Here is a 26,543-nt window from a genome sequence, read left to right on the forward strand (position 1 = left end):
AAAAAAAAAAAAAAAGCTGCCTTAAAAATGAAATAAAACATAACTACTCACCCCTTCATGATCTGTGCTGTACAGGTTGGAAATTGTGTTAGAGGGGCTTGCTGAAGGGTTACAGGCACCTTCCTGGTCCATGGAAGATGCTCGGCCGGCCAGGCTGTAAAGGTTCTGCAAAATTCTTTAACACCACTCCGGCATTTCATGTAAAACCTAGTGAGGCGTAATATTATTTCCACGCAACTTCACAAAGAAAAGATGTCAGAAATGGAAGCAAGGTATTTTTTTATTTTAATTTTTTTGGCCAGTTTTGAAGGCTTCATTGCCTCATTTTGTAGCCTGTCGCCACACAATATGCAGAGCAGGCTTGGTGCTTGAGAATCACCAGTAGCGATAAACAAATTCCTTGTGTGGTTTTTGGACATACTTGGCATATAAAGATGATTCTGATTCTGAAATGTAGCTTTTGTTTTTCATTGAAAGTTGTCAGCTAGTGCTTGTCAAACTTTTTACACCAACTACCACTTCCTTACTATCAATCAAATGCTTGGCTCTCCAAATACCAGCATCATTACCAACAATAAAATAAAGTAGCGTAGTAGACTCTAGTGTTCATCAAAAGTAAGTACCACCATCATGGCCAACATTAAAATAGAGTAGTGTAGTAGGCCCAAGTGTTCATCAAACGTGACAGAGGTTTATTTTTTTCCAAAGAAGAATATTTCATATAGTCAGCCACTGTAACATTATGCACAGTCTGAACATTAACACTGTGCTTAAATAAAAGGAAATAAAAGATATATACTTGATTTGATTAAATACTGCACATATTTTTTTCCCTACATTATTTGGCCTGTTCTCCTTTCCATATAAATATTTGTGTCTATATTTCCTTACTTATAGCCTTGCTCCCCCCCCCCCCTACCGTTTACAGAGACAGGCAGATGCTCCTGATTTTCAAATTAAAACTTCTTTCAGACTCTGATCAATAAAATATTTTTTGTTCAGTCGCTTTGTGTGAGCCGGTACAAAATGTTTCAGGGATGGGTACTGTTCCATGGCCTATTGGTTGGGGCCCGCTGTTTTTAAGGCTTTTAAGAAAAAGGACGCACAATGCCGGCTTTATGGGCCCGGCCCGAGCCCGAATGCCGGGCCCGGGTTGTAGCACGCTGGCTGGGTAATTGCTAACACATGTGCTTGTACCTCTTTCTGTCTCGCTGCAGCCGGCCCAGGGAGTTTTGGCGCCTGGACTACTGGGAGGACGACTTAAGACGGCGACGCCGCTTCGTCAGGAACCCCTTCGGATCCACCCACTCGGAAGCCACGCTCAAGGCCGCTGCTGAGCACGGTGAGTCGGCTTGCTGGTAGGTGGTACTTACCATGGTAAATCCACTTGTGATGTGAGCGGAAACAGGTTTCAAAATGTTTATTCTTCTGTTTCTTTGCTGCAAAACAGTGGCTGGGGTCAGTGGTAAGTAACATTTCTACTACCTTTTTACTTTCTAAATATGCATTTGGGATGAGTGTGACTCAAAGTTAGTCGTTTTGAGGTGTACAATTATGTTAAAGAAGACATGCATCCCCCCCCCCCCCCCCCACACACACACACACACACAATTTAGAACAGTTCTCAGGTGTCTTAACATGTTTGTGGCATACTTTTGTCAAAATACACCAAGGATCAGGAATTATAGCATACTTTGCAGCCTACTTTTTGGTCAGAGCTGCAATTAGCCAGTTGCCAGGGCTCACACCTAGAGTACAAACTGAACCACATGTAAGCCCCCATAAAGACACTGAAAAGATGGGTGGATGGATATTTTTACTGGTGGAGGAAGCATTTCATCACCAAGCCGCCAAATTATACGTTGTCAATTAGTGTGCGGAAATTTGCATGTGGCATATGCAACATCACCAAACACGAATAAGGCCCCACCACGTTGATACCTGCTCCTTATCAGATGATAAAACTGTTGGAATCTGGGCATCCAAAGCTAAATGCAACTCTGCTTACCTTTTGGTTTTGACAAGATTTTTGACTGTAGTCTGGCTGCTTGAAATTGGCAGATGTTCGCCAAGCCTAGCTGCTAAGACACGAGTGGAGAAACTGTGTGACTGTTGAATAAATATTTGATCTCAATGCTCCACATATTCCAGAAAAAAAGGACAAGGAGAGGCGGCAGGAAGACAATCCAACACACGCAAAGGAAATTGCTTTAAAAACAACACTAACTATTATTAAATATGTTGATTTATATACATCAATTTCATGATGGCATCGCTAAGTAAGAAGGATCCTTTTCCTGCACAGTGCTGTTTTGCAGTATCAGGTAGGGCACTGCCCCTTTGAACATTCAAACAGGAGGGGCCACTCGACTGTGAATTGTGTCTCCTCGTCACGTCACACATTTGCCACTTGTTGCCTGGTAGAATTTAATTTTGGATCCCAAAGGTCCATTTAAAATCGGTAGTCCTGCCGTAAATAGCAGCAAAAGGACAGGTAGAAACGGCAGGAACACAATCTGACACACATGCAAAAAGGAAATGACTAAATAGATGCACACTAACTTTTATCAAACATGTTTCTTTATATATGGAATAGATCACTTGTCGCCTGGCAGAATTATATGTTTGAAATCAGTAGTGCCACAAATAGCAGGACTGTGGGAAGGCGACAGGAACGTAATCTGACACGCGACAAAGAAAACTACTCCAAATGATACTTTTATCAAACATTTAAATGTATGCACTGGGTAGACTACTGTTTGGTCGATAAAATTTTATTTTGGATTCCCAAGTTTCATTTAAACTTGCTGGTTCTGTGACAAATAGCAGAAGAGGACGGGGTGCAGTGACAGGAACACAATCCGACACACACAAAAGCAACACCGTAACCAACGTGTGTCTTTATATACGAAGTGGATCACATTTCTTCACAGAATGTAATCTTTAATCCCAAAGTTCAAGTTCAACTTGGTAGTAATACCAGAAATCTCCGAAAAACAATAGGGAGATATGGCAGAAGCACAGGTTGACCTGAAGTCCAAGTATTTGTTTTTATTACGATATGACTTTATTCTGAAAAACAACCTCACTTTTCTTCCCTAGTCCTTTGGCTTTCCAGCATTCTACACCCCTCCTTACACATCAGGTTTTGCCATTTTTGCCTGGTTTAACCACATCAATCAACCAAAGAGGTCGTTTCTGGGCCTGTAAGCCACACGAGCCTCTTTGGGGGGAAAAAAACACCACCGAGGACCTGTGGCAGGTGCGAGCTCCCTCCATACGATTTCCATCTCAAAGCAATAAGATGTCAAAATGTGGCCAGCCACATTTGTGTCGCATTTCCGGCATAACACAACAACATCGGAGGAGTAAAACTAGCCCAGTACGCTACCACCCGTCCTGGGTATATATCATTAAAATAACTTTATATAAATAACTTTTGTTTTTTGTTTTTTAGCCCCCCCTCCCAATCCAGCATCCCCCCCCCGATGTAACCTTTCGTCTTGTTTTTGCCGACCCGACATTTGTTGCGGAAGTGCGACTGGAGATGAGAACGTCGGGCGCTGGTTTCCAAGCACGGAGCGCAAAGGTCATATCTGGCTGTAATTATGTTCATCACGCGCAGAGGATGACTGGGAGGTGGAGTGAGAGGGGGTGGTGAAATGAAACGCACCCTCTCGCTTCCTAGGCGATAGGGATGGACCTAAACCTGAATTCAGATTTTTAAGAGTTTGTGGGATTTCTGCGTTACGAACAACTGTCGTCATTCATGGCGTGCCAAGATGGTCGCAAGACTGCCGGTAAATCGGAGTCAGCTGTTTACGTCTGGAAAGTACCACCTCGCCACGGCCGAGGGGGGAGGTCGTGAAGACTAATGTCTCTGTTCTGGTCATCAACTAATTTTTGACAATTTAATCGCAGTACCAAGAAAAAAAGTGTAAGTTAGCCGCTTTGCCTATTGCAGCCCGTCAAATCGATGCTATTTATAGCTTGTCTATCGTGGTGATGGTTTATGGCTGGCTTTCATTTTTGGGTCATATTCACATTGAATCACAATTTTTTTTGGAGCAATCAGAGCTTTTGTTCATTAAAAAAAAAAAAACACAAATATTATCAATTGTAAAAGTAAATACTAGATTTTGTGAATGTTCCTTTAAAAATAGTCTACACGAATAGGCTAATTCTAAATAGGCTAAATTATTTATTTAAGCATTTTATTGTCATTTAATTTTTAAAATTTTATTTTCAAAATTATTATTATATTCTTTCACTATATTTTGGTTATTTTAATTTTATTTAACTTAACATCAACAACACGTAACTCTCTTGACTAGATTTTAATAAGGGTATAAGTTATAACTGTATGTAATGTAAATGTAATGTTAATAAATTGGAATCTTAAAAATGTGTAATATAGGGGATGACTTTATTTTAATACAATACCATATATTTTTTTAAATTCCAGTACATTATTTTTGATATGAAATACTACTAAATTGTGATATTTAACAGGTTGCATGGTAGCGTGCAGTTGTTTAGGGGGAGGGGGAGGGGTGGAGTGTGGGGGTGCGTTTTCGAGTGAAAAGCGTCAAATTTGAAATCCATCTCTGTTTTGGAACCCCCCATCTCTCATGCCCACTGGCCTAGTGTGAACACACAGTCATGTGGTACGTATTAGGGGTGGGGGGGCAGGCAGTGGTAGTAATTTCAGCACTGCTAACTAAGGAATCCTCCAGGGAGGCCTAATTACAGGAAGAGCATTCTAAATATCAGTCGGCTGCATATTTTCCATGACGAGATTTTTTTTTTTTTTTTTTTTTTAACGGGCCCTGACTCTTCAAAGACGCACATGGCAGCTGTGCATTTTTTTTTTTTTTCAATTTTATTTATTTTTATTTTTATTTTATTTTTTTTACTTGGTCCCTCTTCTAGGTGTTGATAGAAGGCAACATAACAATGTTTTGCTGACTGGCTGGATTAAAAAGGATTACACACACACACACACACACAGAAGCAGCAGCATCATGTTTGTGTACATGTACGGCATGGGAATGTTTAGCACGTTAGCATTTTCATCTGGCAGTGGGAATGAGTGGAGTGTTTGTGTTGCAGTCATAGTCCTTTTTCAATGTCGGTGTGATGTCAGTATGGTAGCATGTAGAGCTGCAGCGCTTTGTGCATTGCTGTCACATATAATGACAAATCCATTCTTGACTTTCACATACAGGGGATATAAAAATCTGCACAGTTTTTTGTGATATTAGAAAATGAGACGAAGATACATAATTTCAAAACTTTTACCACCATTAATGTGACCTATAACCTGCACTACTCAATCAAATGTCCCGAGGGGAAGTTAATATAACTGATGGCTGCACAAGTATGCACACCCGATAAAAATTATGAACGTGAATCACATTCGAACTGAGGCTAGATGGGAGTTAGCACACACTTGCCACCATTTGAAATTGCTCCGATTAACCGCAAATAAAGTTCAGATTTTCTAGTAAGCTTTTCCTGACATCTTTTTGTATTGTAGGAGAAGCCTGAAGGTTTTGTGCTAACACGGACTGCTATTTGAAACGATTCATACTTCCCTCCACCTTGCATTATTATTTTATGTTTTGTGTACGGCACTTTTTTTTTATTATTTATTTTTTTAACAGCTGCACCTGTTGTGAAAGCGCTTTATAGATAAAGCTTTAGTTGAGTTGACTAAGGTCAACGTTCTGGCTGAAGAAAAACAGCCCCAAAGCTTGATGCCACCACCACCATGCTTCACTGTAGTTCTGGTGTTCTTTTGCTGATGAGCAATGTTGTTTTTGAGTCAAATATACCTTTTGGAATTATTGCCAAACTGTTCAACCTTAGTTTTATCGGACCATAACAAAATCAGCCCAACACGTGGGAAAATGGGTTCACAAAAAACCTGGCATTTTAACAGGGGGGTGTTGACTTTTTTATTTCAGGTGTCTTTGATATGCTTTCATCAAAATACCCCCAGTAGCTTTGTACTTCCACATACAATTAAAGGCATTTATATACTGGGGGGGGGGGGGTAATTGCACTTTTTCTTTTCCATTTTTTGGGGAGTAATGTCATTCACCCCTTCATGTTATTCCCATAAGATGGAAGCAAACAAATCACTAAATATAAATTATTTTGAATGTATTATTGTATGTAGATCAGCGGAAAACCAATAAAAACTGAACCCAAGTTTGGGGAAAACGTTGCTTGATGTCAGGTGTTATTTATAAGAAACTGTGCAGGGAGATAAATATATGAACCTCCCTTGATGGTTAAATTTGCACAACTCTTTATTTTTCATTTTAATTGTTTTTTGCAACATTTAAAATCAAATTTTCTTGTATTTTATTTTACTTTTTCTGTTTTTTTTACACTTATTTTTAAAAAACATTTATTTGTCAGTTTGTGTATTTTGTATAAATTATTTTGTTGTGAGTTCTGTTATTTATTTTGCATGTAATTTTTACAGTTTATAACTATGTATTTATTTTTATTTTATTTTTTATTTTTATTTTTTGTTTTTCAGTATTTTTTATTTCAGTTTTATAGTTTGGCCACGAACTAGCATTTGATTTTTTTTTTTTTTATCTTTTTTAATTCCATTTAATTTTATTTATTTACATTTTTCAACATGGGAACAGTGAAACATTTACCTATCCCCCCAACAATGTTTACCTTTTAATGGTGAATATGTGAAGTTAACAGTCCCATTATGTCCTACAGGGAAAGAGCATTTGTGAGTTGGCAGCCTGTTACAAAAGCTCTAAGTTTCTACTTTTCCACCCTTTTTTGTCATTTATTTATTTGTTTTTTTTTGCCCGCACCATTCTTTGGCGGAGAGTTTCGGCGCTTGTGGTTGCACCTTCACTGGCAGCATATTTACTAGAACTCTGTTTACTGAGATGTGACTATGGTCGCGAAGAGCTCCCCTCCCCCGCTCAAAAAAATGTAGTAAAGTGAAGCGAGAGAGGCTACTAAACAGGATGGTACAATTGTTCTGTATGTGTGTTACTCTCCAATGGACGACCTATCGGCTGTTAGAAAACTGCTGTTGTTTTGTTTACATTCGAACTTAAGGTCCAGCAGCCAACGCGAGTCACCTCATGCACGCTGTGATCGTGAGATTCCAATTTCAGCATCCCGGTGCCCTGATGCGGGTCAATGGAGACTTCAATATTGCTCCTCTTTCATCTACTAACAGCTTCACACATGGCACCTCCTGTAGCCTATATGAACATGGAAAGTGGGCGCTTCTATATTTTCATTAGAATTTTTTTTAGTTTATGATTGTATTTTAATTCTTGTCTTTTTTCATTTTATGCACAGCACTTTGTTACAGCTGTGGTTGTTGTTTAAGTGCTATAGACGTATATTCTGCAGTCCTGCTATTCCCTATTCCAACACTGTGTGCCTTTCCGGTACTCAATATACTCTACTAGTGATTCTCAAGGTGTGGTACACAAAAGAAACACTAAAACACAAATACAATTCACAACTGGTAAAACATAAAATACTGTCAAACAAATTAAATGAAAACTTTGTTTTAATCCAGTACAGTTTGTTTTGGTTTTAGTGTAGTTCAGTTGTATTGAACTTTTAAGTACAGTTAAATCTTTTGCATTCAATGTTTAAGAACTTTGTTTTTAAACATTTGAGTACAATTTTTATTTCACTTTGTGCAATGAATTTCAATTGAATCATTAATTACACCCCCCCCCCCCCCCCCCATATTTAAGTGCAGTTTTAATGTTTAAGCCGTACATAATGTTACATTGGCTTCAATAATATAGTTTTCGGCGAATAAAACCTTGGCATTGTTTTTGAGAAACACTCGGGCCAGCTATGTTAATACATTTTGATGTTGGTTATGAAGGTGGTGTTTGGAGAGCTAAATATATTTTGATCTGGTAGTTGGTGTAAATAGTTTGAGAACCACTGTACTAAACTGTACTATATTCCTGGGTGTCTTCTTGCTGTGCAGTGTCTGAAGATGATGTGCTGAAAGGCAAGCGGTCCATCAAAAGTCAGGCTGTGGCCAACCAAAACTCTGACAGCGATGCCTCTCTGGACGCCGACGACGACACGCTGTCGTCTCTGGAGGAGAAAGAGCTCGAAAACTTCACCGGTACGGAAAAAATTAAATTAAAAATGGAGGGTGCTGATAGTATTTGGTGGCAGTTGTCTAACACCATGTCTGTCGTTCAACATTCATGATGTGAGCGACGCTAATATTTTGACCCTCTCAATTAACGTAGACAACCAAAATATTTTAAACAGGTACAGCTCAAGAAATTTCAATCTATTTATTGTCGTAGTCATGCATTATATAGATTAATTAAAGTGCATTTTAGAGGAAAAATCTTTGCTTAATTTCTACATTACATTTTTTTCCATTGTTTCTTGTTTGTTACATAATCTAGCTCGTTTCTAGAGATGGTGAATTTTGCTTGGGTTTTTATTTGCGATAGACTATCTTTAAAATTCATGAAATATTTCATTGTGTGTATCGTGCATCTCTATAACGAGTTTCACTTTTTGATTTGACCTACTGAACTAAATTAGGCTTTTGACACTATTCTTATTTATTGAGCTGTACCTGTACAATACCGCGAAAAAGATATTGGAGGGCGCTCAATGGGGTTGCGTGCTGGTTGTCTACCACATGCAGTGCTTTCTAGTTCAACATTTATTTTGACAGCTGTTCCTAATATTTTGACCCTCTTGTGTAGAAACCCAGCAAGAAAACCTACACAGCAACATTAAAAAAAGATTTTAAAAAATCTAGTTCAGCAATATTTTTATGATGACAAATGTTCCTAATATTCTGCTCTTGTAGCTACCAATTGAACCAACATATTAGAGACATACAGAATAACAAAAAACGGAGGGTGGCAGTTGGCGTTATGTAGTGGTTGTCTACCATCATGCGTTTGTAGTTTTTTAAAAACATTTTAAACAACTGTCTCTAATGTTTTGACCCTCTCATGTCACTAAATAAGATGACCAAAATATTAGAAACCCACACAGTGCCAAAAAAGACACTGGAAAGTGCTATAGTGGGTTTCCTTTGTCATGTAATCATTTCTCCATGAGCCATATTTTTAGTATTGCGGTTGTACTGAGAGCTGTTCCTAGTATTGTGACCCTGTCATGTAGCCACTAAACCGTAAAAAAAAAAGAAAAATATCAGAAGACTCTCTGCCTGATGCAGTGCATGGTGCCTGGTGGCATACATAATGGTTGTCTATAGGAGTTTTAACAATTCTGTCTGCAATATTTTGGGTTATACTTCATGTTTCTGCATGAGAGGCTCCAAATACTAGACAGACACTCGGTATCATGCAATCACAATAGTAATAATAATAAACATTATTAAATGAACGGGGTGGGGGGGAAAAGCATGATTGTAAATGCACATTTTTTTTGTCTCATTAGGTATGGTGCAGTTGTACCTAATCAAATGGCCAAATAAGCATGTGTATACGCACACCCTTTAAATAACACTAATGCATTTCGATTATAATACAGGAAGAATTATTAAAAATGTGGACCAAAAATCCAATCGTTATTCGATCTTACACAATTTTGTCGCTCATTCACATCAAAAATACTGGTAATTAAATATTAGAGTCTTGTAATCCAATTGGCTAGTGTAATCCGCTTTATAGAGGGCTCTATTAAAATCATGCACAATGGGATTATGGTGGCCCCTTTTCAGCAGTTTTCCACTCGGTTTAAGCGAATGGATCATATACCATTTTTAGTATTTATGTATTTATGTAAGGTCATTGTGTGTGTGTTTTTACATACATTTGTCATACATATGAAGATGAAGCTGGATTAAAAGTCTGTCAAAAACCTGAAATAAAAGACACAATTGTTGTTGTTTTTTTGCCTCGTTTGCATGTGGAAACATTTAGAAAAATATTGTAGGCTCTCCAATGCAATTGTTTAAAAATATATTTCGGTTTTATGTATTTTTTTTAATCGGTCTTGTTTGATTTTCGCCAATTGCTCTATCGCGCTCACGGGATTAAATGCGTTTATTTCCACGCTTCCTTCGTACTTTAGATTTCTAACAGGCTACCTTTCGTCCTTTTCTTCCCTTCTGCAATTTGCACGTGTGCGCGCCCCCTCCCATGCACCGCCTCCAGGCCCGGTGAACGTGAGCACGGCGGCCCAGCTGGTGGCTCCGGCGGCGGTGGTGCGAGGCACCCTGTCCATCACCGCCTCGGAGCTTTACTTCGAGGTGGACGAGGACGAGCCGGGCTTCAAGGCCATCGATCCAAAGGTAAACCGCCGTTATAGACACGAAGTTACATTTCGGTGCTACGCTTTCACGGGGCATTTTCTTTTAAAACAAAAGAGCCTTAAGTTTTAGGCACAACGATTGCATTATAATATACTGCATTGCACATGAAAATAGTCACATTTACATTTTTAAAAGGACCCGCTGAATTCCTAAATGTAATATTTTTTTCAGTAGAGCAAAACATTTCGAACACCGAGGCAAATCGGGGAAAAAAAAAAAAAAAAAAAAGATTCAATTTAAAAAACGACATGACTTGATTATGAGAATACACATTTGATGCCACTTTTGTGGAGCCACAGGTTGCCCTTTTCGTTCGCTATATGCAGTCGCGTGCATTCAAATACGTCGTGAGGTTAAAATAGATTCACACACCCAAGTGTCAAATAAACAGAAATGCTGAATTCCAATGTGTTGTGAGGGGAAAATAACCAATTGACTAATATGTTTAATAAACGTTCGAAATAATACATGTCTACTCTTAATAATGCATATTCTACTTTTAGATGTTGTATTTTTGCGCACCAGAAGCTTATATTAAAATGTTTAGTTCTTGAGTATTTTCTTCCCCCAAATAAATGAAAGCAATTTAAATCACGCCACGAGGGCTACATTTTAAACTTGCACCATTTTATTAACATTTCTTGTTTTTTTTCCTCTCCATGAAAAGAAAATCCCCTTGGCACGTTGCTTTCATTGCATTTTTAAATAAAAGTTCTTCTTCACTTGGTGAGAACATTTAAAAAGGAGAACATATCTACCTTTTCCTTCTTCTGTTGCACCATTTTTTTTCGCTCCAAAACCTCAAAACGGTGATTTCTCTTTTTTTTGTTGTTGTTGTTGTTGTCATATTTATATCACAGTCAACTTGCAAAACAAAAGGAAAACAAGAGCCGGGAGTGTTTTTTTTTTTTTGTTTTTTTTTTTTATAACTTGTCCAAGCTCTTGGCGTTGGTGAGGATCTCCCTCGCCAGCCTCCACGTCTGCTTGGCGGCCGCCTCCAGGGCCGAGTGCGGCTTGCCCTGAAAGAGGTCCAGGTTGGGCAGGAAGTAGTGCGGGCATCTGCGGCACTGTAGGCAGGAGATGAGCTGCAGCAGGATGCCGTTGAGCCGGTCCCCCAGGCACGCCTCGTCCCAGTCGGCCTCCCTGGGATGCTTCTCGCACTCGTACAGCAGCAGCGTCTTCATGTGGTAGCTGTTGAGCGGCTGGCCGGGCAGCTCCAGGTGGCGGTCCCGCAGCGTCTTGAGCACCGACAGGCACTTCTTCCGGCAGCCGGCCATGAGCAGCCTATTCTCGGCCTCGCTGAACTGTAGCACCCACGCGTCGCTCTCGGCCGAGCTCTGCTTGCCGGTGAGCGAGTAGCACTCCTTGGAGAGCAGGTTGAAGCCCTCCGCCTTCACCTCGGCCACGCGGTTGGGCCCCGGCCAGGGGATGTGCGCCGCCGGCCACTGCGCCGCGCTCCGGGGCCAAATGCCGGTGCACTTGAAAGCCGGGGTGATTTGCACCACGTAGCGCTCGCGGATGCGCAGGCGCACCTCGCTGGTGTCCGCCACCATCTTCACCACGTCGCGGTAGCTGCACTTGTCCACCGCCTGCGCCACCAGCGTCTGGAAGCGGGAGCGGATCTTCCGCGCCGACAGGTACCCGGACGCGGTGATGAACTCCACCCACAGGGACATGCTGCGCTTGCGGCCGTCGCTCAGCTTGAGCACGGCGCAGCCGGGCAGCGAGCCGTCGTCCACGAAGTTGAAGACGCCCATCTGGTTGAGGTAGAGCACCACCTCGAACTCGTTGGGCGAGGTGACCTCCATGCCCTCGTAGCGCGCGTCGATCTCGCTCAGGGAGCTGATGAAGCGCGGCTCCTGCACCTCCACCTCCTTCAGCACGTCGGACACCACCTTACACACCTCGCGGATGGTCTTGGCGATGGCGCCCTTGCGCGCCTGGCACCGCTCGCCGTGGTACTTGTTGAGCTGGTACACCAGCTTGGCCTGCGTGGCGATCATGTTGGGGCACAGGTCCGGGCCGTACGCCGGGGAGTCGCAGTAGGCCGACGGATCCAACGCTTACCGGTGGTGGTGGTGGGGGGAAACGATAAGCAACCCCCCCCCCAAAAAAAGTTCCTTCTCCTACTTATCAGCTCTACAAAGTCCCACTTCGGTGGCGGTGGTGTTGGTGCAGCTCGCTCATGGTCCTGGTCGTCCTCCTCGGTGCGGTTTTATGAATGGCGCTCCAGAGCGAGAGTGGAGGAGGTCCAGCGAGCTCCTCAGGCAAGAGTGAAGGCAGCTCGGCCCCGGTGCAGCCAATCAGCGACGGCCGACGGGGCGCGCAAGAGCGAGAAAGAGAGAGAGAGAGAGAGAGACACATACACAACACGAGTGGTCCACCATGAGCACAACTTTAGTGTACTTAAAAAAAAAAAAAAAAGTATTCATTTAGTAGGTTAGTGACTTTGTTTTTCTACAGTGCACCTCATAATAATTAAAAGCTAATTTGCTTTTTTAAAAATAACTATATAGAAGTGGTTGGCAAACCTTTCACACCGTGTACCACCTAAAAAGATTTAGCTGGAAGTACCACTATAATAACCAACATCAAAATACAGTAGCACAGAGGGCCTAAGTGTTCACCAAAACACAAAGCAGAGGTTTTATTTCTAAAAAGTACATTTAATATTTTTGTTAGCCACTGTAGCATTATGCAACATTTCCATGCCGCTTAGATTTAGGGAAAACAATATATATATATATATATATATATATATAATGATTCAATTAGAATGTACTGCACATACAAGTTAAATAACAATTGTGCTTTGTTTTAAAAAAAACAAAAAAACAAGGTTCGAAAAGATTAAAGGGAACGGTACTGTACTTAAAAGTTAAACACAACTGAACTAAGCTTAAACGTAGCTTACTCTACTTGTGAAGTAATTTTTTAAATTAAAAACCTTTAAACAGACTTTATGCATGGCTACAAGCGTCATTCTAATATGTTTGAGTATATTTTGTGTTTTAAATCTAAACTGTATTAGAATTTAATTCAGTTACTTTATTCACATACCACTAGAGGGAGTGCACATACCACTAGTTGTAATCATACCACACTTTTGAGAGTCACTGGATTATTATATTTATAATTGACATCAATGTGTACCAGAGGAAGAACATTTGAGAAATAAATAAATAAAACTCATTGATTTACGTATATAGGGAACATGTAGTCTGGTAAAAAAAATTTATATAAAAAAAAATGGTTACACTGATAATGGTAAATTAATGCTCATAGTAGTATTTTATAAATTTTAGTGATATATATTTAGATGATAGATACATATCCTTTAATTCGGGAAGTACTTTATTATATGTTTTGACTTAATTTAATGTAAAATTTAATTTCAGTTTTCCATTACATTTAAATGACGTAAATGTGCTTTTGGTCCTCTGGCAACACAGTAAGCTTGAAGACAAAAAAACAACCTTAAATTGATTTCTACATGTACCCCCCCCCCCCTAACTCATATGTACTTTTGACTACATTTCTAATGTGGTCTACATATTAAAGTGAGTTTGTAACTTTTTTACTACTTTGTAACAGGACCTCGTGCTGTTGCACTGAGGAAATGCATAAGTGTTGTGTGTAGCTGATGTTACATGCGCACACTCACACACAGATGTGGTTATACACACGCACACACATGAAGATACTGTATATGCATAGACATCTTGCAGCCTTTCGAACACTTCCTTTCAGTCTTCAGTGACATCCGATGGATACTATATGGCTGTAGACACCACCGAGGGACAACTCCTGGCTATTTATTCCGTATTTATTAATAAGAACGCAGTCATACTACTTCGTAGGGAAATCACTCACTGGCACTTTCGTCCGACTTTTTGACGAAAAACACACTATTATTATGATTGAAGTATTAAATATAGGTCAAGAACCAGCTTCTGCCTGCCGTTTTTGCTGTGTGGAAAATGTCATTGAGATTTCGCAGGCTACAACGCTGACGATCACAGATGAGGGGGGAAAACATACTGTAATTTTATGCTTTATTTATTTTTCACGCGTTTATTTTTTTGACAATACAGACTGCGTTTCGTCCCCCCTTCTAAGAATAGTGACTACATAAAGCATCATATTGGAAGGATCGCGAGTGACCAGCTGTGAGAGCGCTTTCTCCACTAAAAGCTGCACAGATGTCAGAAAAAAGGCAAAGATTAATTAGCTCTCCTTTGCCACACACACACACACACACACACACACACACACACACACACACACACACACACACACACTCTCTCTGGACTTCATCATTCCCTTTTTTTTTTTTTTTTTTTAAATAATGCCATAAGACTCAAAGCATTGGCAGATCATTCTTGATTAGATTTGCAGTGACGATCGATTGAGACCATGATCCGGGGATATATATATATATATATATATATATATATATATATATAAAAGAAGGCTAACCCTAACCAAATGCTATTTAGTAATTGGTAATACTTATATATCTGTATAACTGCTCTTTCAGAAATTTGTTTCAGTAAAACAACTCACTTGTATTAACTGTACTTACAATTATAGCAAGGAACATTCGAAAATATCATACAAGTGTAAGAATAAGTTAACCGCCATAATGTATACAAAAATAAAGTACAATGGTACCTCGGTTTTTATGTTCCTTCGTTTTCGTGTGATTCAGTTTTTGACCATTTTACCATCTAAATTTTGTCCCGGTTTTCATTTTTGTGACTCGGCCGTTCATTTCCCTGAATCAATGCACGTTCACTGAGAAGCATTTCTAAAGTTATGTATAAAGGCTTCAACAGATGGCAAAGCATATTCCCCAATGTAAGCTTTAATGAACAACTCGAAGCAATAACCTATCTTATCTGCTCTGCAACCCTCAGCCAACATCATCTTATCAAAAGTCAGACCTTCAAAATGAAGGCATGCTGTATATTATCATAATTTCACCATACTTTCTTGGGCCAGATCGTGGCCTATTTAACAGTCACACTCAATAAACGAGCACAAAAATATTTTGTGTGTTAGGATAGGCCTCCTTCAGGCACATAGATAGGTTCAGGCCTGAGTCTTTCCACTTTCCACCGCTATGGCCTTGAATTCAGGACCTCGTGCTGTTCTATTAAACCCTCTGCGTGCTCATATTAGATAAAACCAGTTAAAGACTGTTGAGTCAAAGGAAAAGTGCTGAGACATTGTTAGGCTATGTCACAGCCCTGCGAGGGTGTAGACCAAGACTGGATGAAAGGAGGGAATAAACTAGCGGTCGACAAACACTCTCCAGCCGCTGTGCCGAGTCTGTCTCCCGGTGCTGTGATTTCAACTCTTCTGGCATTAAACATTCTTAACTAAGAAAATACAGTCCTCTGGTAGTGAATGACAATGTTAGCACAGCAGACACTAAATAAAAAGATTCAGCGGAAGTTTGGACAGAGCTTAACAAGTGCAACTGCTAAGTAAGCAAAATAAAGTGTGGTGAAACTTATTATGCTGGTGTGCTTTTATTTTGAAGGCTTAGCTTTTGACAGGATGTTACACCAACGTTGGTCCAACTTGTCCGGGTGTTGTGGAGCAGACCGGGAGGCTTGTTATTGCCATGAGTCATTAATAAAAGCTCGCATTTTGGAATACGTCTTGCCGTCTGTTGAACCCTTTTTACACGTTACAACAGAAAGTTCCAAGCGCTGTCCATTTGATAAATAAGGCGAGAATCTTAGAAAGAACTTGGGAAAATTGCTCCCATCGCTCACCTCTTAGCTGTACATGCCAAAAAGAATCTTCAACCAAGGTAAAAAAAAAAAAGATACAATAAATCTTCATTTATACACTTCATTAGTCATTTATATTTATTTAATAGATTTTTATGTAATGCTATAGCTATTCTATATCAAATGTATTTTTTGGGTCAATATTTTGGTGTGTCTGGCACGGATTAATTGGATTTACATTATTTTCTATGGAAAATATTGCTTTGGATTTTGTATTTCCGTTTTAGACTATGGAATGTGTTAATTACGAAAATGTGTGACTGTAAAATTCCTTGTTTATTAACTGTGCTTAAAATTGTAGTAATCAACATTAACTGTCATACTAGTGTGCAAAAAATTTAACCACCTTATCGTCAAATTAGTCATTCATTTTCTGTAGCGCTCAGCCTCACTGCGGTCGTGAGTGTGCTGGAGGCTATCCTGGTTGACTTTGGGTGAGAGGCGGGTTGCACCCTGAACTGGTTGCCAGCCAATCGCAGGGTAGATATAGAAATAAAGTAAAATTACTTACAATTAGAATAACTGTTTTTAGGTAAATTGAATACTCTAAATTGTTTATAGGTGTGATCTTGAGTGTGAATTGTTACTAACCGTACCTGAGCCGTATTGCTCATATTGTATGGAGCAGCCAATGCCATGCAGTAAGTTCCATTTCCTGTTCTATGGTTATCATCACACTTTTCCTTTTTGCCATTGCAAAGACCACAGAGCCCAACAAAAGAAGCCACATTAAAAGCCAAACATGTCGTTAAGCCTTTAGACACTCCAGAAGCTGAAGTTTTTCGACATCTCGCGCGGTGATAGTTTTACTCCATTTTTGTTTAACTTTTGAGGATAGAGGCTCGATGTCCTAATGTGGCGTCGGACCGTAAAATGGAGGAGTACGCTAGAGCCGGAGGGGGGGGATATCGCGTGGGTGTGCGACTGTTTATTATCCCACACGGCGCTCCGAAGGAATAAATCGGCACGGGCTTGAGAGGAAGTGTCCAAATATTATGAAGGGCAAGCTAACTGTAGCTTAGCGTAATATATGGTGACACAAAGCCGGGGGCTTCTATAAAGACATAACGGATCTGTTCTGGCCCTTGTACGCCCTAGCGCTAGTCCAGATGCTACGTGTGAGAGCCGCAGTCTGCGCTACGATGTTTAGCCTTTGTTTGGTTGGGATGGCCATTTAAAAAAAAACTATAGTAGAAGAAATAATAGTGTTAATCTAAATCAAAGCTGTTTAAAAACGAGTTATTCAAATATCTGTCTATTTCAAAATGCATTCTGCATGCCATTTCAGCCAATGAGAAGAAAGTCACTGGTGGAAAAGGCACGATCGCAACAATTATACGGCACAGCTCAGAGGAACTCGATATCCGCCGGCTGCCTATTTGTGGCCCCCAAACTGTTATGGCCCTTTCCCTGATCAGACGAGATCGGGCATTCTCAGAGTAATATATAGCAAGTCACACTTCACTTCACACAGCTCAGTGCGCATTCCACCAGCATATTCATTGTGTATGTTAGGCTGGCACGCACGCCTTGCCAATCGGTAGGTGCCCCCTAATTGAAAAATGTTTTCTTTCACCATAAGTTTTGCTTGGGTCAGCATGTGTAGACTGGGACTTGTCTCCATGCCAACTGTACCTTTAGAAAACGCGTCCGAGTCATTAATTGTTAGGGAAAATATGTTCATCTCTTTTAATTTGGTGCCTTGAGCATTTATTAATTTTGTGCTCATTTGTGTATTTGTTATCCGAGAGATCCATTTTGTGTGGCTTGTGGATGTTGCAGTGACAACACGGCGCCTTGCTGGAAGCAACGGTAGTGTAACGGTTTATCAATTTTAGCAGCAACACATGGAGGCAGACAATATAACAGCACTCACAGGCATATATTCTTTATCCTCAGTGGAAAAATGACTACTGCAGCCTACTTTGTTCAGTTGTTCCTCTTTGTGTAGTGGCGGGAGGTGTTTATTTTAATTCATGTAAATCACTTTGAATTGCATTTTATGTATAAAAAGTGGTGTATAAATAAAGTTCAGGGGGTTGATTTTATATACCCATCCATGTATATTATGCCGCCCCTTGGTAGCCCAGATGCGCAAACCCGAAGGAGCTGCACAATTATTGCATGAACTCGTGATACACAAACTGTTCAATTCTTGACATTCTATTCAATTATTTTATTACTATATATTTTTATAGAGTAAAATAAGGTAGAGTGCAATACATACAAGCATTTACACAAAAGCTGCCTGGTAAGAAGAAAAATCTTGGCAGGTAAAGAACAAGCATATTACGTCTTGATTTGCGATATTTAATGTACTTTGTTAGGTTTTAATTTTTGAGGTGTATCAATTTTTCACATTTCCCCCCCAGGTGGTCGTCCAGCTACTGTGTGTGTATTAACAATAAATAGAACCTCCTACAAGGCCAGATTTGTAAAAAAAAAAAACAAAAACAAAAAACCACAAATTATCATCCACTGAACGTCGCGTTAGTGTTATGTCTACAATTATGGAGGGGGGGCAAACGCGACACCGCCTCCCCTCCCATGAGCTCCGAACACAAACGCATCGAATGTGTAAACACACATCCTCGACGTGAAGTGTTGGGGCTGTTCGTTTTCTTGTGGCAGCTGCTCCCTCCAAAAAGAAAAATCTCCGGCGACTAATTGCCGGACGGGGCGAAGCATCTGCTCGGCAGATAGGTGCTCGTGCGTGCGTGCGTGCGTGTGTGTTTAGCAGCAGCAGCACTCAGTGTTTAGATGCAAGGCATCAATATTGCATGTGTTGTTGCAGAGCCCCTCTTAGAGGCTTCTAATACTGACTGAATGAGGAAGTGAGAATGGCCGTCGCTGCGTTTTGTCAAGATGTGTAGAGCTGATCGAGGTTGGAGGATGCATCGCGACCGATGCTCACACCAAATTGGATGGAAACTTTCCATCTGGCAAACTAGTAATTTCTTCAGGAGGCTTGTCTTTTCCCATGATGTTTCGAAATAATGTACAAACAAATCCGAGGAAGACCAGCTTCCTAGAATCGATTGTTTCCCATCTTAGTCGGTTTCACTGTAGTTCGTTAAAATGTAAAAAAAAAAAAAAAAAAAAAAAGCCATCAAAGCACCTCTCATTCAAATGAATCACATTCAATTTCAACTTCACAACAGAAATTTTATTGTAGCATTAAATCATGATGCGCAATTTAATTATTTACGTTCTATTTATATTATTACAAAGTACAATACTATTGAGTGCTATTTGACTTTTTGATAAACATTTTATTTTTTTTTGTTTTTTAGGGGGAGGCTGGAACAGTGTTTTGAGTTACGAGCGTGGTCATGGAATCAGTAAAACTCGTATCACAAAGCACCACTGTATCTTCATTAAAAACAATTCAGTTACACTTGAACATTTTAATAAAAAATATTCCTAAATGTATTTTTTTTCATCAAGATTAAAATAGAAAAATATGAATTTTAATTTTCCATTTTCTATGAAATTGAATTTTTTTTTTGAATAGTCGGGTTTTATTACATTATAAATATAATGTGGAACTGTTAGAAAAGTGTGTAACTTATGGTAAACATTTTAAACGTATTAAATTGCTGCAGTACTTTTCACACGTAATTAACAATTTACTAGAAGAGGCTGATACATGTGTGTAGTGTCGGTTGAAGCAGCATTTGGCTCATTACACACGGTTATTCTCGTACGCCTTATACCAAGTAACTGCAAACAATTGTATGTATGTATGTATCACGAGGCTCCTCACTTTTAGGATCACTGTACTGTATATACAACGGACCCCCGCTACTCGCGGGGAATAGGGACCGAGCCGGACCGCAAATAGCAAAAACCGCGGATAATTGACGCCCATTTTAATTTCTATGAAAAAAAATTACACACTTGAAAGAAAATGAAATTTTTTTTTTAAAATACCTGCAAATAGGTGAGTATGCGGGGGTCCACCGTACTGTACTGCATTCTCAATTTACGTCTCTTCCTTGGAAGGAATAAAACTATAAGACTATTGGTGTTCCCAAGTGTATATTCCAAATATTATAACAAACCATAGATTTTTGTTCGACACCAAACATGCATTCAAGAGTGTATTTCAAAGTGTCCGTGTACATTTCCTTGAAGGTCACCGTTCAGTGACAACAGCCCCCCCATTGAGAAGACATTGCTAAGCCTAATTAGCGGGGCGGTGACGGCTACCCGGGGTAGGCCGCGGCGTCTGGATTGATACTCGCTCGCTCAGAGAAAATCAGCCGAGTGTTTCGTAAAAGGAGCGAACCGATTGTTACCCAAAAGCAGGACTGCCCTTCCCCTCCACGACACACAACCCCACCCCCCCATACGCCCCGCGGCTGCCAAGCACAAAGAGTCATGGTCTCTGAGCGAGCAGCTGATTGATTTTCAAGTTAGAGCCTAAGTAGTTTGTGCTATTGGGCTAACGGACAGGCCGCGCAGGTATGTCATTATCAATGAGCCTGAGGAAATGGTCCCCACCAACCCTCTCGTCCCCCGCTTTCTGACACTAATGCACCACACTGGCCACTTTTGCCATTTCCATCATGACACAGAGCATGGTCCATGAATCGCTCGGCCGCACCATGACGACGAGCGGGAAGACCTTTTACTTTCTTTCTACACACTAAATGCTTTGAAGCACCACTAACACACAAATAATGGCAAGTCTCCATTAAGAGCACTGCCCCACCATGTCCAGCAGTTATGTGGGGTCGGTCTAAGCCTGGACCTGGCTTTGTGAATTGGGGAAAAGTAAAGGGACTTTCCCAAACCATTCCAACAAATTCACATACAATTGTCCAAAATGGATATTTACTTGAAAATGAGTGGATCTTGAGGAACTCCACTTAAATTTCTTCCTGACTGCTGTTACTTTCGATGGATGTTGGAGTGATCGTGCAAACGAATCTCATTAATTAGTGAAGATTCCACTTAAAGAAAGTGATGAAGTGGAGTTGCCAGTGTCTGTGCACAGGTTTCTGATGGGCTTGTTCTTCCACACTAAACTCATCCAAGCATATATTTATGCACCTGGTTTTGTGCACCAGGGAACAGAAAGGGCCTTTCCCAAACTGTTCTGACAAATATATATTTTTTTGTTCAGACTCTCTCTTTGACCCGGTGGTTTGGGACCCACCTTCTTGGTTGCGGCGGTGCGGGAAGCCCCAATATCCACCATCTGAGAGGGTTTTAACAAATGAGTCGATTATCCAACGCGTCGACTTTACCACACTGCAATGACGTTTAGAGCATGATGTCGATTTATCGGCAATCCACGTGGTTTTGTAATTTGCATTAATAACATGGACGCAAGGAAGACACCCGGTGAGGTGGGGGAAGGGTCCTATTAGCAAGCAAGCAGCAGTGCCTTAATTTTGTGTTAACATTTCGCAAAAAATGAGACTGGGAAACACAGCCACCCTCAAATATTACGATAGCACAAGCTCTGTGCACGGCCATTGCAAGAGGCACCCACTAATGCTGGTTGACGACTTGCTAAATCGTGGAAAGGTGGAATCCTCATGCCAGTAAGCGTATGTTAGGTCAAATGGGACAGCTAAGTTTCTGCTTGTTGTCATGTTGATGTGCTTGCTGTTCTGCATAAATGTCGTTTATACGCTGACCATTGTCAGTAAATATACATTATTGCAATGTAAAGCATTCCCTTCTCCTGTGTGTCTGTGTGTGTTTTATTTATTTATTTATTTATTTTTAATCATAGTACTGCAGTGACTGTCTCAAGTTGGTTGTTATGTGTGTTAGGGTTAGAGTTTAAAAAGTCTCCACTTTCTGTAAGCCCTTGAATGGAGCCTGCATTTGATTGGCTGAGCGTGTCTGGCGGTGGGACAGAACAACTGGGAAGAGTCAGCGAGCTTGTGTGCGCCTGTGTGGAGGGGGAGGAAGGCAGACTGTGTGCGGCCGTCAAGCCGCAAACAGTTGACAACTGAGAAACAATATTCATAAAAATATCAATGACATTATCAACTAATCGTCGACTCGACTATCACCATATTTGTGTCGACTACAAAAAAATCTGAGGTCGTTCAACCCCTACCAGCTGATCTATTTTAAACTTCTACTGTATGTTGACTGCAGCTCGGTCACTGCATACCGACAACAGTTTTGTCTTCCACTCTGCTAAACCACAAGCATTAAACGGTTGCAAAAGTCCATCTACTATGTCCTACGCTCTTGGATTTGCCACCAGAGTGAGAGCTTGTGACTCATACTCTGTTCTGCTTGAATCTGGTGGTCTTTTAATACTTTCATTGCGCACCTGTACACCACTTAAGTGCAGCCCTGCATACTGTATAGTGTGGGTTCAAGGTTCATTATTGTCTCCTGCTTTACACTAGAAAGGTTCAAAAGCAGGCAGATAAATCACTTCGGTGAGCGGTAAGCAAGTAAGACAGCCCACATGAAGACAATTGCGCACTAAGGCCTCTTTGTGGTCATCTTGGCACCTAATGATGACTCATGTCTCCCTTCTAGTGCCTCACTAGTCGACAAGTTTGACCTGACTCGGCTTCCATGTTTCGCTCAACTCTAACAGCCGAGCACCTTCACACAAAGAGATGGTGCCCCCCCTTTCATTGCACCTGAGCCAAGCCCCTCCATCATGCCTTGTCTCTGAGCTTGACTGGGATGGTGCCCCCCCCCTCCTTTTGATTGATCCCCTTGCTCCATCATTTATTCCCCTTGGCTGCCGTCGACACCCGATGTCAAAGGCGACACCGACGCCTGATGGATAGGCCTGCTTAGGGATGCCAGCACGCCTGGTAGGCCGCTGATATTACAATCAGCACCTGTGTACCTGCTGTTCGCTCACTATTGGGCCCAGGTCAGCGAGAATTGAAAGATCGATTGTCCAAGCCGAGGCGTACGGCGGTGCGGAATTGTAAATAGACTTGAGTCTATTCATGAATATAGCGGGCTGGAGGAGGGAAGCATCTTTTCATCTGCATACTTAACGGCAGGAAGCCTCATGAATATAAGATATTTAACCACACGTTTATTGTCTTAAGCATTGTGTTTGTGTGACAAAAAGGACACACGATGCTACAGTGCTCTCAACCCTCCGTCACCACTGGGGTTAATGATCCGTCCAGTCTGCTTGAAATGGTCTATCCGTTGGGTTGTTACAGCACATTACACACCCACCCAAGACTCACTCATAGGAAAAGCAAACAACACTGAAATACCAATTTTATTAAAAACACAAAAATAACATTTATTCTGATCCAATGTGGCAACACAACTCTTTCTGTACAGTGCACTGAAAAAGCACCTGTTTTTTTTTCTTGGCGTATTTATAACACTTATACTTGTCTTCTCAGATTTGTTTCAACTCAGTCATATACTGAAGTGTTTTCGAGCATGCAGTTCGAAAACACAGCATCTCAGTTGTCCAGACTTTGACTTGGGCATTCCAGAATATTCACTTATTTTTATTTAGCCTTTGAGAGTTGGATTTGCTAGCATGTTTCAAGTTGTTGCCCTGCTCCATAACCCACGAGCACCTGATCTTGAGGGCACCATTGATGGCCTGCAGAATTTTCCTGTAGACCTCATAATTTATTGTTCCATTAATCACAGCAAGTTGTCCAGGTCCTGCAGTACCAAAGGAGCCCCAGAACATCACACTGCCACCACCATGTTTGACTGTAGGCATGATGTTCTTTTTATGAAATGCTGTTATTTCTATGCCAGATTAGCCGCACACCTTCCAAAAACGTTTGTCTCGTCAGTCTACAGAATATTTCTCCAAATGTCTCTGATCCTGATCCTCTGTAGGGATTTCAGCACTACACCCACAGAGTAGTTTAACTTTATATATATATATATATACATATATATGTATATATATGTATATGTATATGTATATATATGTATATGTATATATATATGTATATGTATATATATATATATATATATATGTATATATATATATATATATATATATATGTATATATACATATATATATATATATATATGTATATATATATATATATATATATATGTATATATATATATATATATATGTATATATATATATATATATATATGTATATATATATATATATGTATACGTATATATATGTATATATGTATGTATATATATGTATGTATATATATGTATGTATATATATGTATGTATATATGTATGTATATATATGTATGTATATATATGTGTGTGTGTGTGTATATATATATATATATGTGTGTGTGTGTGTATATATATATGTATATATATATATATATATGTGTGTGTGTGTGTGTGTGTGTCCTATTCTTTGCCTGATCTTTCAAAAGCCCGCTTTGGACGCCCAGCCTCGAATTCTTCGAAAGGGGTCTCCTTTTCACCCCGCACCCACTTAAGCCCACCACAATAGCGGGATTAGGAAAGAATTTAGTCCAGCACAGGCGGCTTTTGACGCCAAGCCGTCACTAAATAGCCACAAAAATGGCAAATTGAAGGCAAAGCGGGGCCATGGCGATAGGAGATGGTCAGCCTTCTTAACCTGTCTGCTGCTTGCCACGGTGCGATCTGGAGCTTGGCTGTCTCCGAGGTTTTCAGAATATCAGTAGTGCAAAGCACATGGGTGTAAAATGGATCTAACTTGATTTCTCATGTATGCAGTTATGTAAAAAGGCCTTTGCAGTCGAGAGTGTATACTATTGCAAAGAAAGCAAAATACATAATATAATGAAATATATAATCTTATAAAATGATACAAAAACATAAATAGTAAAAAAATGTTATTTAAAAATGTACATACAGAAAAAAAATTGAAGGCAAATGAAGCAAAAGAACACACATGCATATAAAGAAAATCAAGCAAATATATAATTTTTTTTGAAAAAGCAAATACAGTAAAAAAATTGCAATAAAAGCAATGATTGAAAACATACCAAGGCAGTATAACAAAAGCAAAAATAAGTAAAAGCAAAAAGTAAAATGAAAACAATTACACAAAGTTCAAAGACAAAAGAACAGAAAAGCAAAAAATATATTTATTATAATATAAAATATTTTAAAGAGATCTACACAAAAACCTAAGTCAACTAAAGCAGTATAAGGCAAAAGAGCAAAACACCAAGAATAAATATTGCAAAATATTGAAATGAAATTTAAATACATAAAATAAAAATAAACCACAAAGGGCCCAAAAATGCTTTTAATGATGAAAAACAAATAATGCAAAAAAAAAAAAAAACAACAACAAAGAAAATAACTTAAAAAGGAAATAGAGCAGAATAAATGTAAAAAATGTGTATTTAATATAAATTTTAAAAAGCCTTTCCTTTGGATTGAAATCATGTAAATATAATTCTATTTACAATAGTGTGCAAAATAGCTCAATTTGGGGGAAAAACCCATTAATGAATTAAATCAAAAGTGATTAGACATACATTTAATTGGTTTCAAATTTCTGAATCAAAAGCAGTCGTCTCGTACGTCCGGATCATTTCGCACTGCGCTTTTGCCCAAAGGCTGAATCAATTTTAATGCACTAAACTCTTCACCTCTTCTACCAATTAACCCAGTGAGCGCTGCACCATTTCTGTAAATCCACTTACTTTTATTTAAAAATTTTTTTTTGCGCTGCCACTTCAAAAAGGCTAAGCAGCCGAGGAAGACAAAGGGCAGCAGAAAAGGCTAACCTGTTAGCAAACAGTGAAAAGGGGCTTTAATCCTTAATAGGCTAAATTCGGACTAAGTGGCCCCTAAGACGCTTTCAAAGGGAACTTTTGAGACTCGACGTTTGGGGACTTGAATGCTTTGAGGCCTTTTTTTTTTTCTTTTTTGGTGGTGGTGTGCTTCATAAACTCAGTGACGCTGACTGCATGCTGAGCTTGTTTATTTTCCTTTCATTCTCCTCTTAAATCGCACTCCACCGCAGCCTTTTTACTCGCGTTTATTTTTTCTTGCCCGCCGCAAGTTTGTTCGACTTCCCTCGAGGCAAAGGGAACTTTTTTTTTCTTCCCCCCCCCCCCCCCCCCCCCCCCATGTGCGAGCAGTGATTACATCCTGAATTAGTCGCATGTCATCAGAACAATTGTGTCCGTCAGTTGTCTGTAAACAACAGCGGGCTTGACCACGTTTGACGGTCGTATCGTAATTGCTGTCATCAAAATTTGAAAGCGTAGTATGTTTGGACTCTCAGTGGTTTTAGAGAATGGTACATTGATTTAATTCTGTAATAGAATAGAATAGAATCACCTTTTATTGTCATGAACATGCACGCATGCACACGAAATTTGTTCTCTGCATTTAACCCATCACAGTGAACACATGTTAGTGGAATACACTGGAGCAGGGGGCAGCTGAAGCGCCCGGGGAATAGAATACAGTGGAATAGAGATACAA

At 40.0% G+C, this 26,543-nt stretch overlaps 2 protein-coding genes across 2 annotated transcripts in view; one reads left to right on the plus strand and one right to left on the minus strand.

Moving 5' to 3' along the window:
* lrba (LPS-responsive vesicle trafficking, beach and anchor containing) overlaps window positions 1–26,543 on the plus strand; it is a 272,786-nt gene that overhangs the window by 152,430 nt on the left and 93,813 nt on the right. Inside the window, 4 exon segments of the mRNA XM_061678832.1 lie at window positions 1,218–1,342; window positions 1,451–1,465; window positions 8,009–8,152; window positions 10,182–10,318. Coding sequence (XP_061534816.1) covers window positions 1,218–1,342; window positions 1,451–1,465; window positions 8,009–8,152; window positions 10,182–10,318 — 421 coding nt within the window.
* mab21l2 (mab-21-like 2) lies at window positions 1,244–12,580 on the minus strand. The gene is made up of 2 exons (XM_061678836.1): window positions 11,098–12,580; window positions 1,244–1,439 (listed from the first exon to the last, which is right to left on the minus strand). Exon 1 carries the CDS (start codon window positions 12,340–12,342, stop codon window positions 11,263–11,265), a length of 1,080 nt encoding a protein of 359 aa, XP_061534820.1. The 5' UTR covers window positions 12,343–12,580; the 3' UTR covers window positions 1,244–1,439; window positions 11,098–11,262.

This window comes from Phycodurus eques, chromosome 6 (genome assembly GCF_024500275.1).
Source record: "Phycodurus eques isolate BA_2022a chromosome 6, UOR_Pequ_1.1, whole genome shotgun sequence".
NCBI classification, from domain to species: Eukaryota; Metazoa; Chordata; class Actinopteri; order Syngnathiformes; family Syngnathidae; genus Phycodurus; species Phycodurus eques.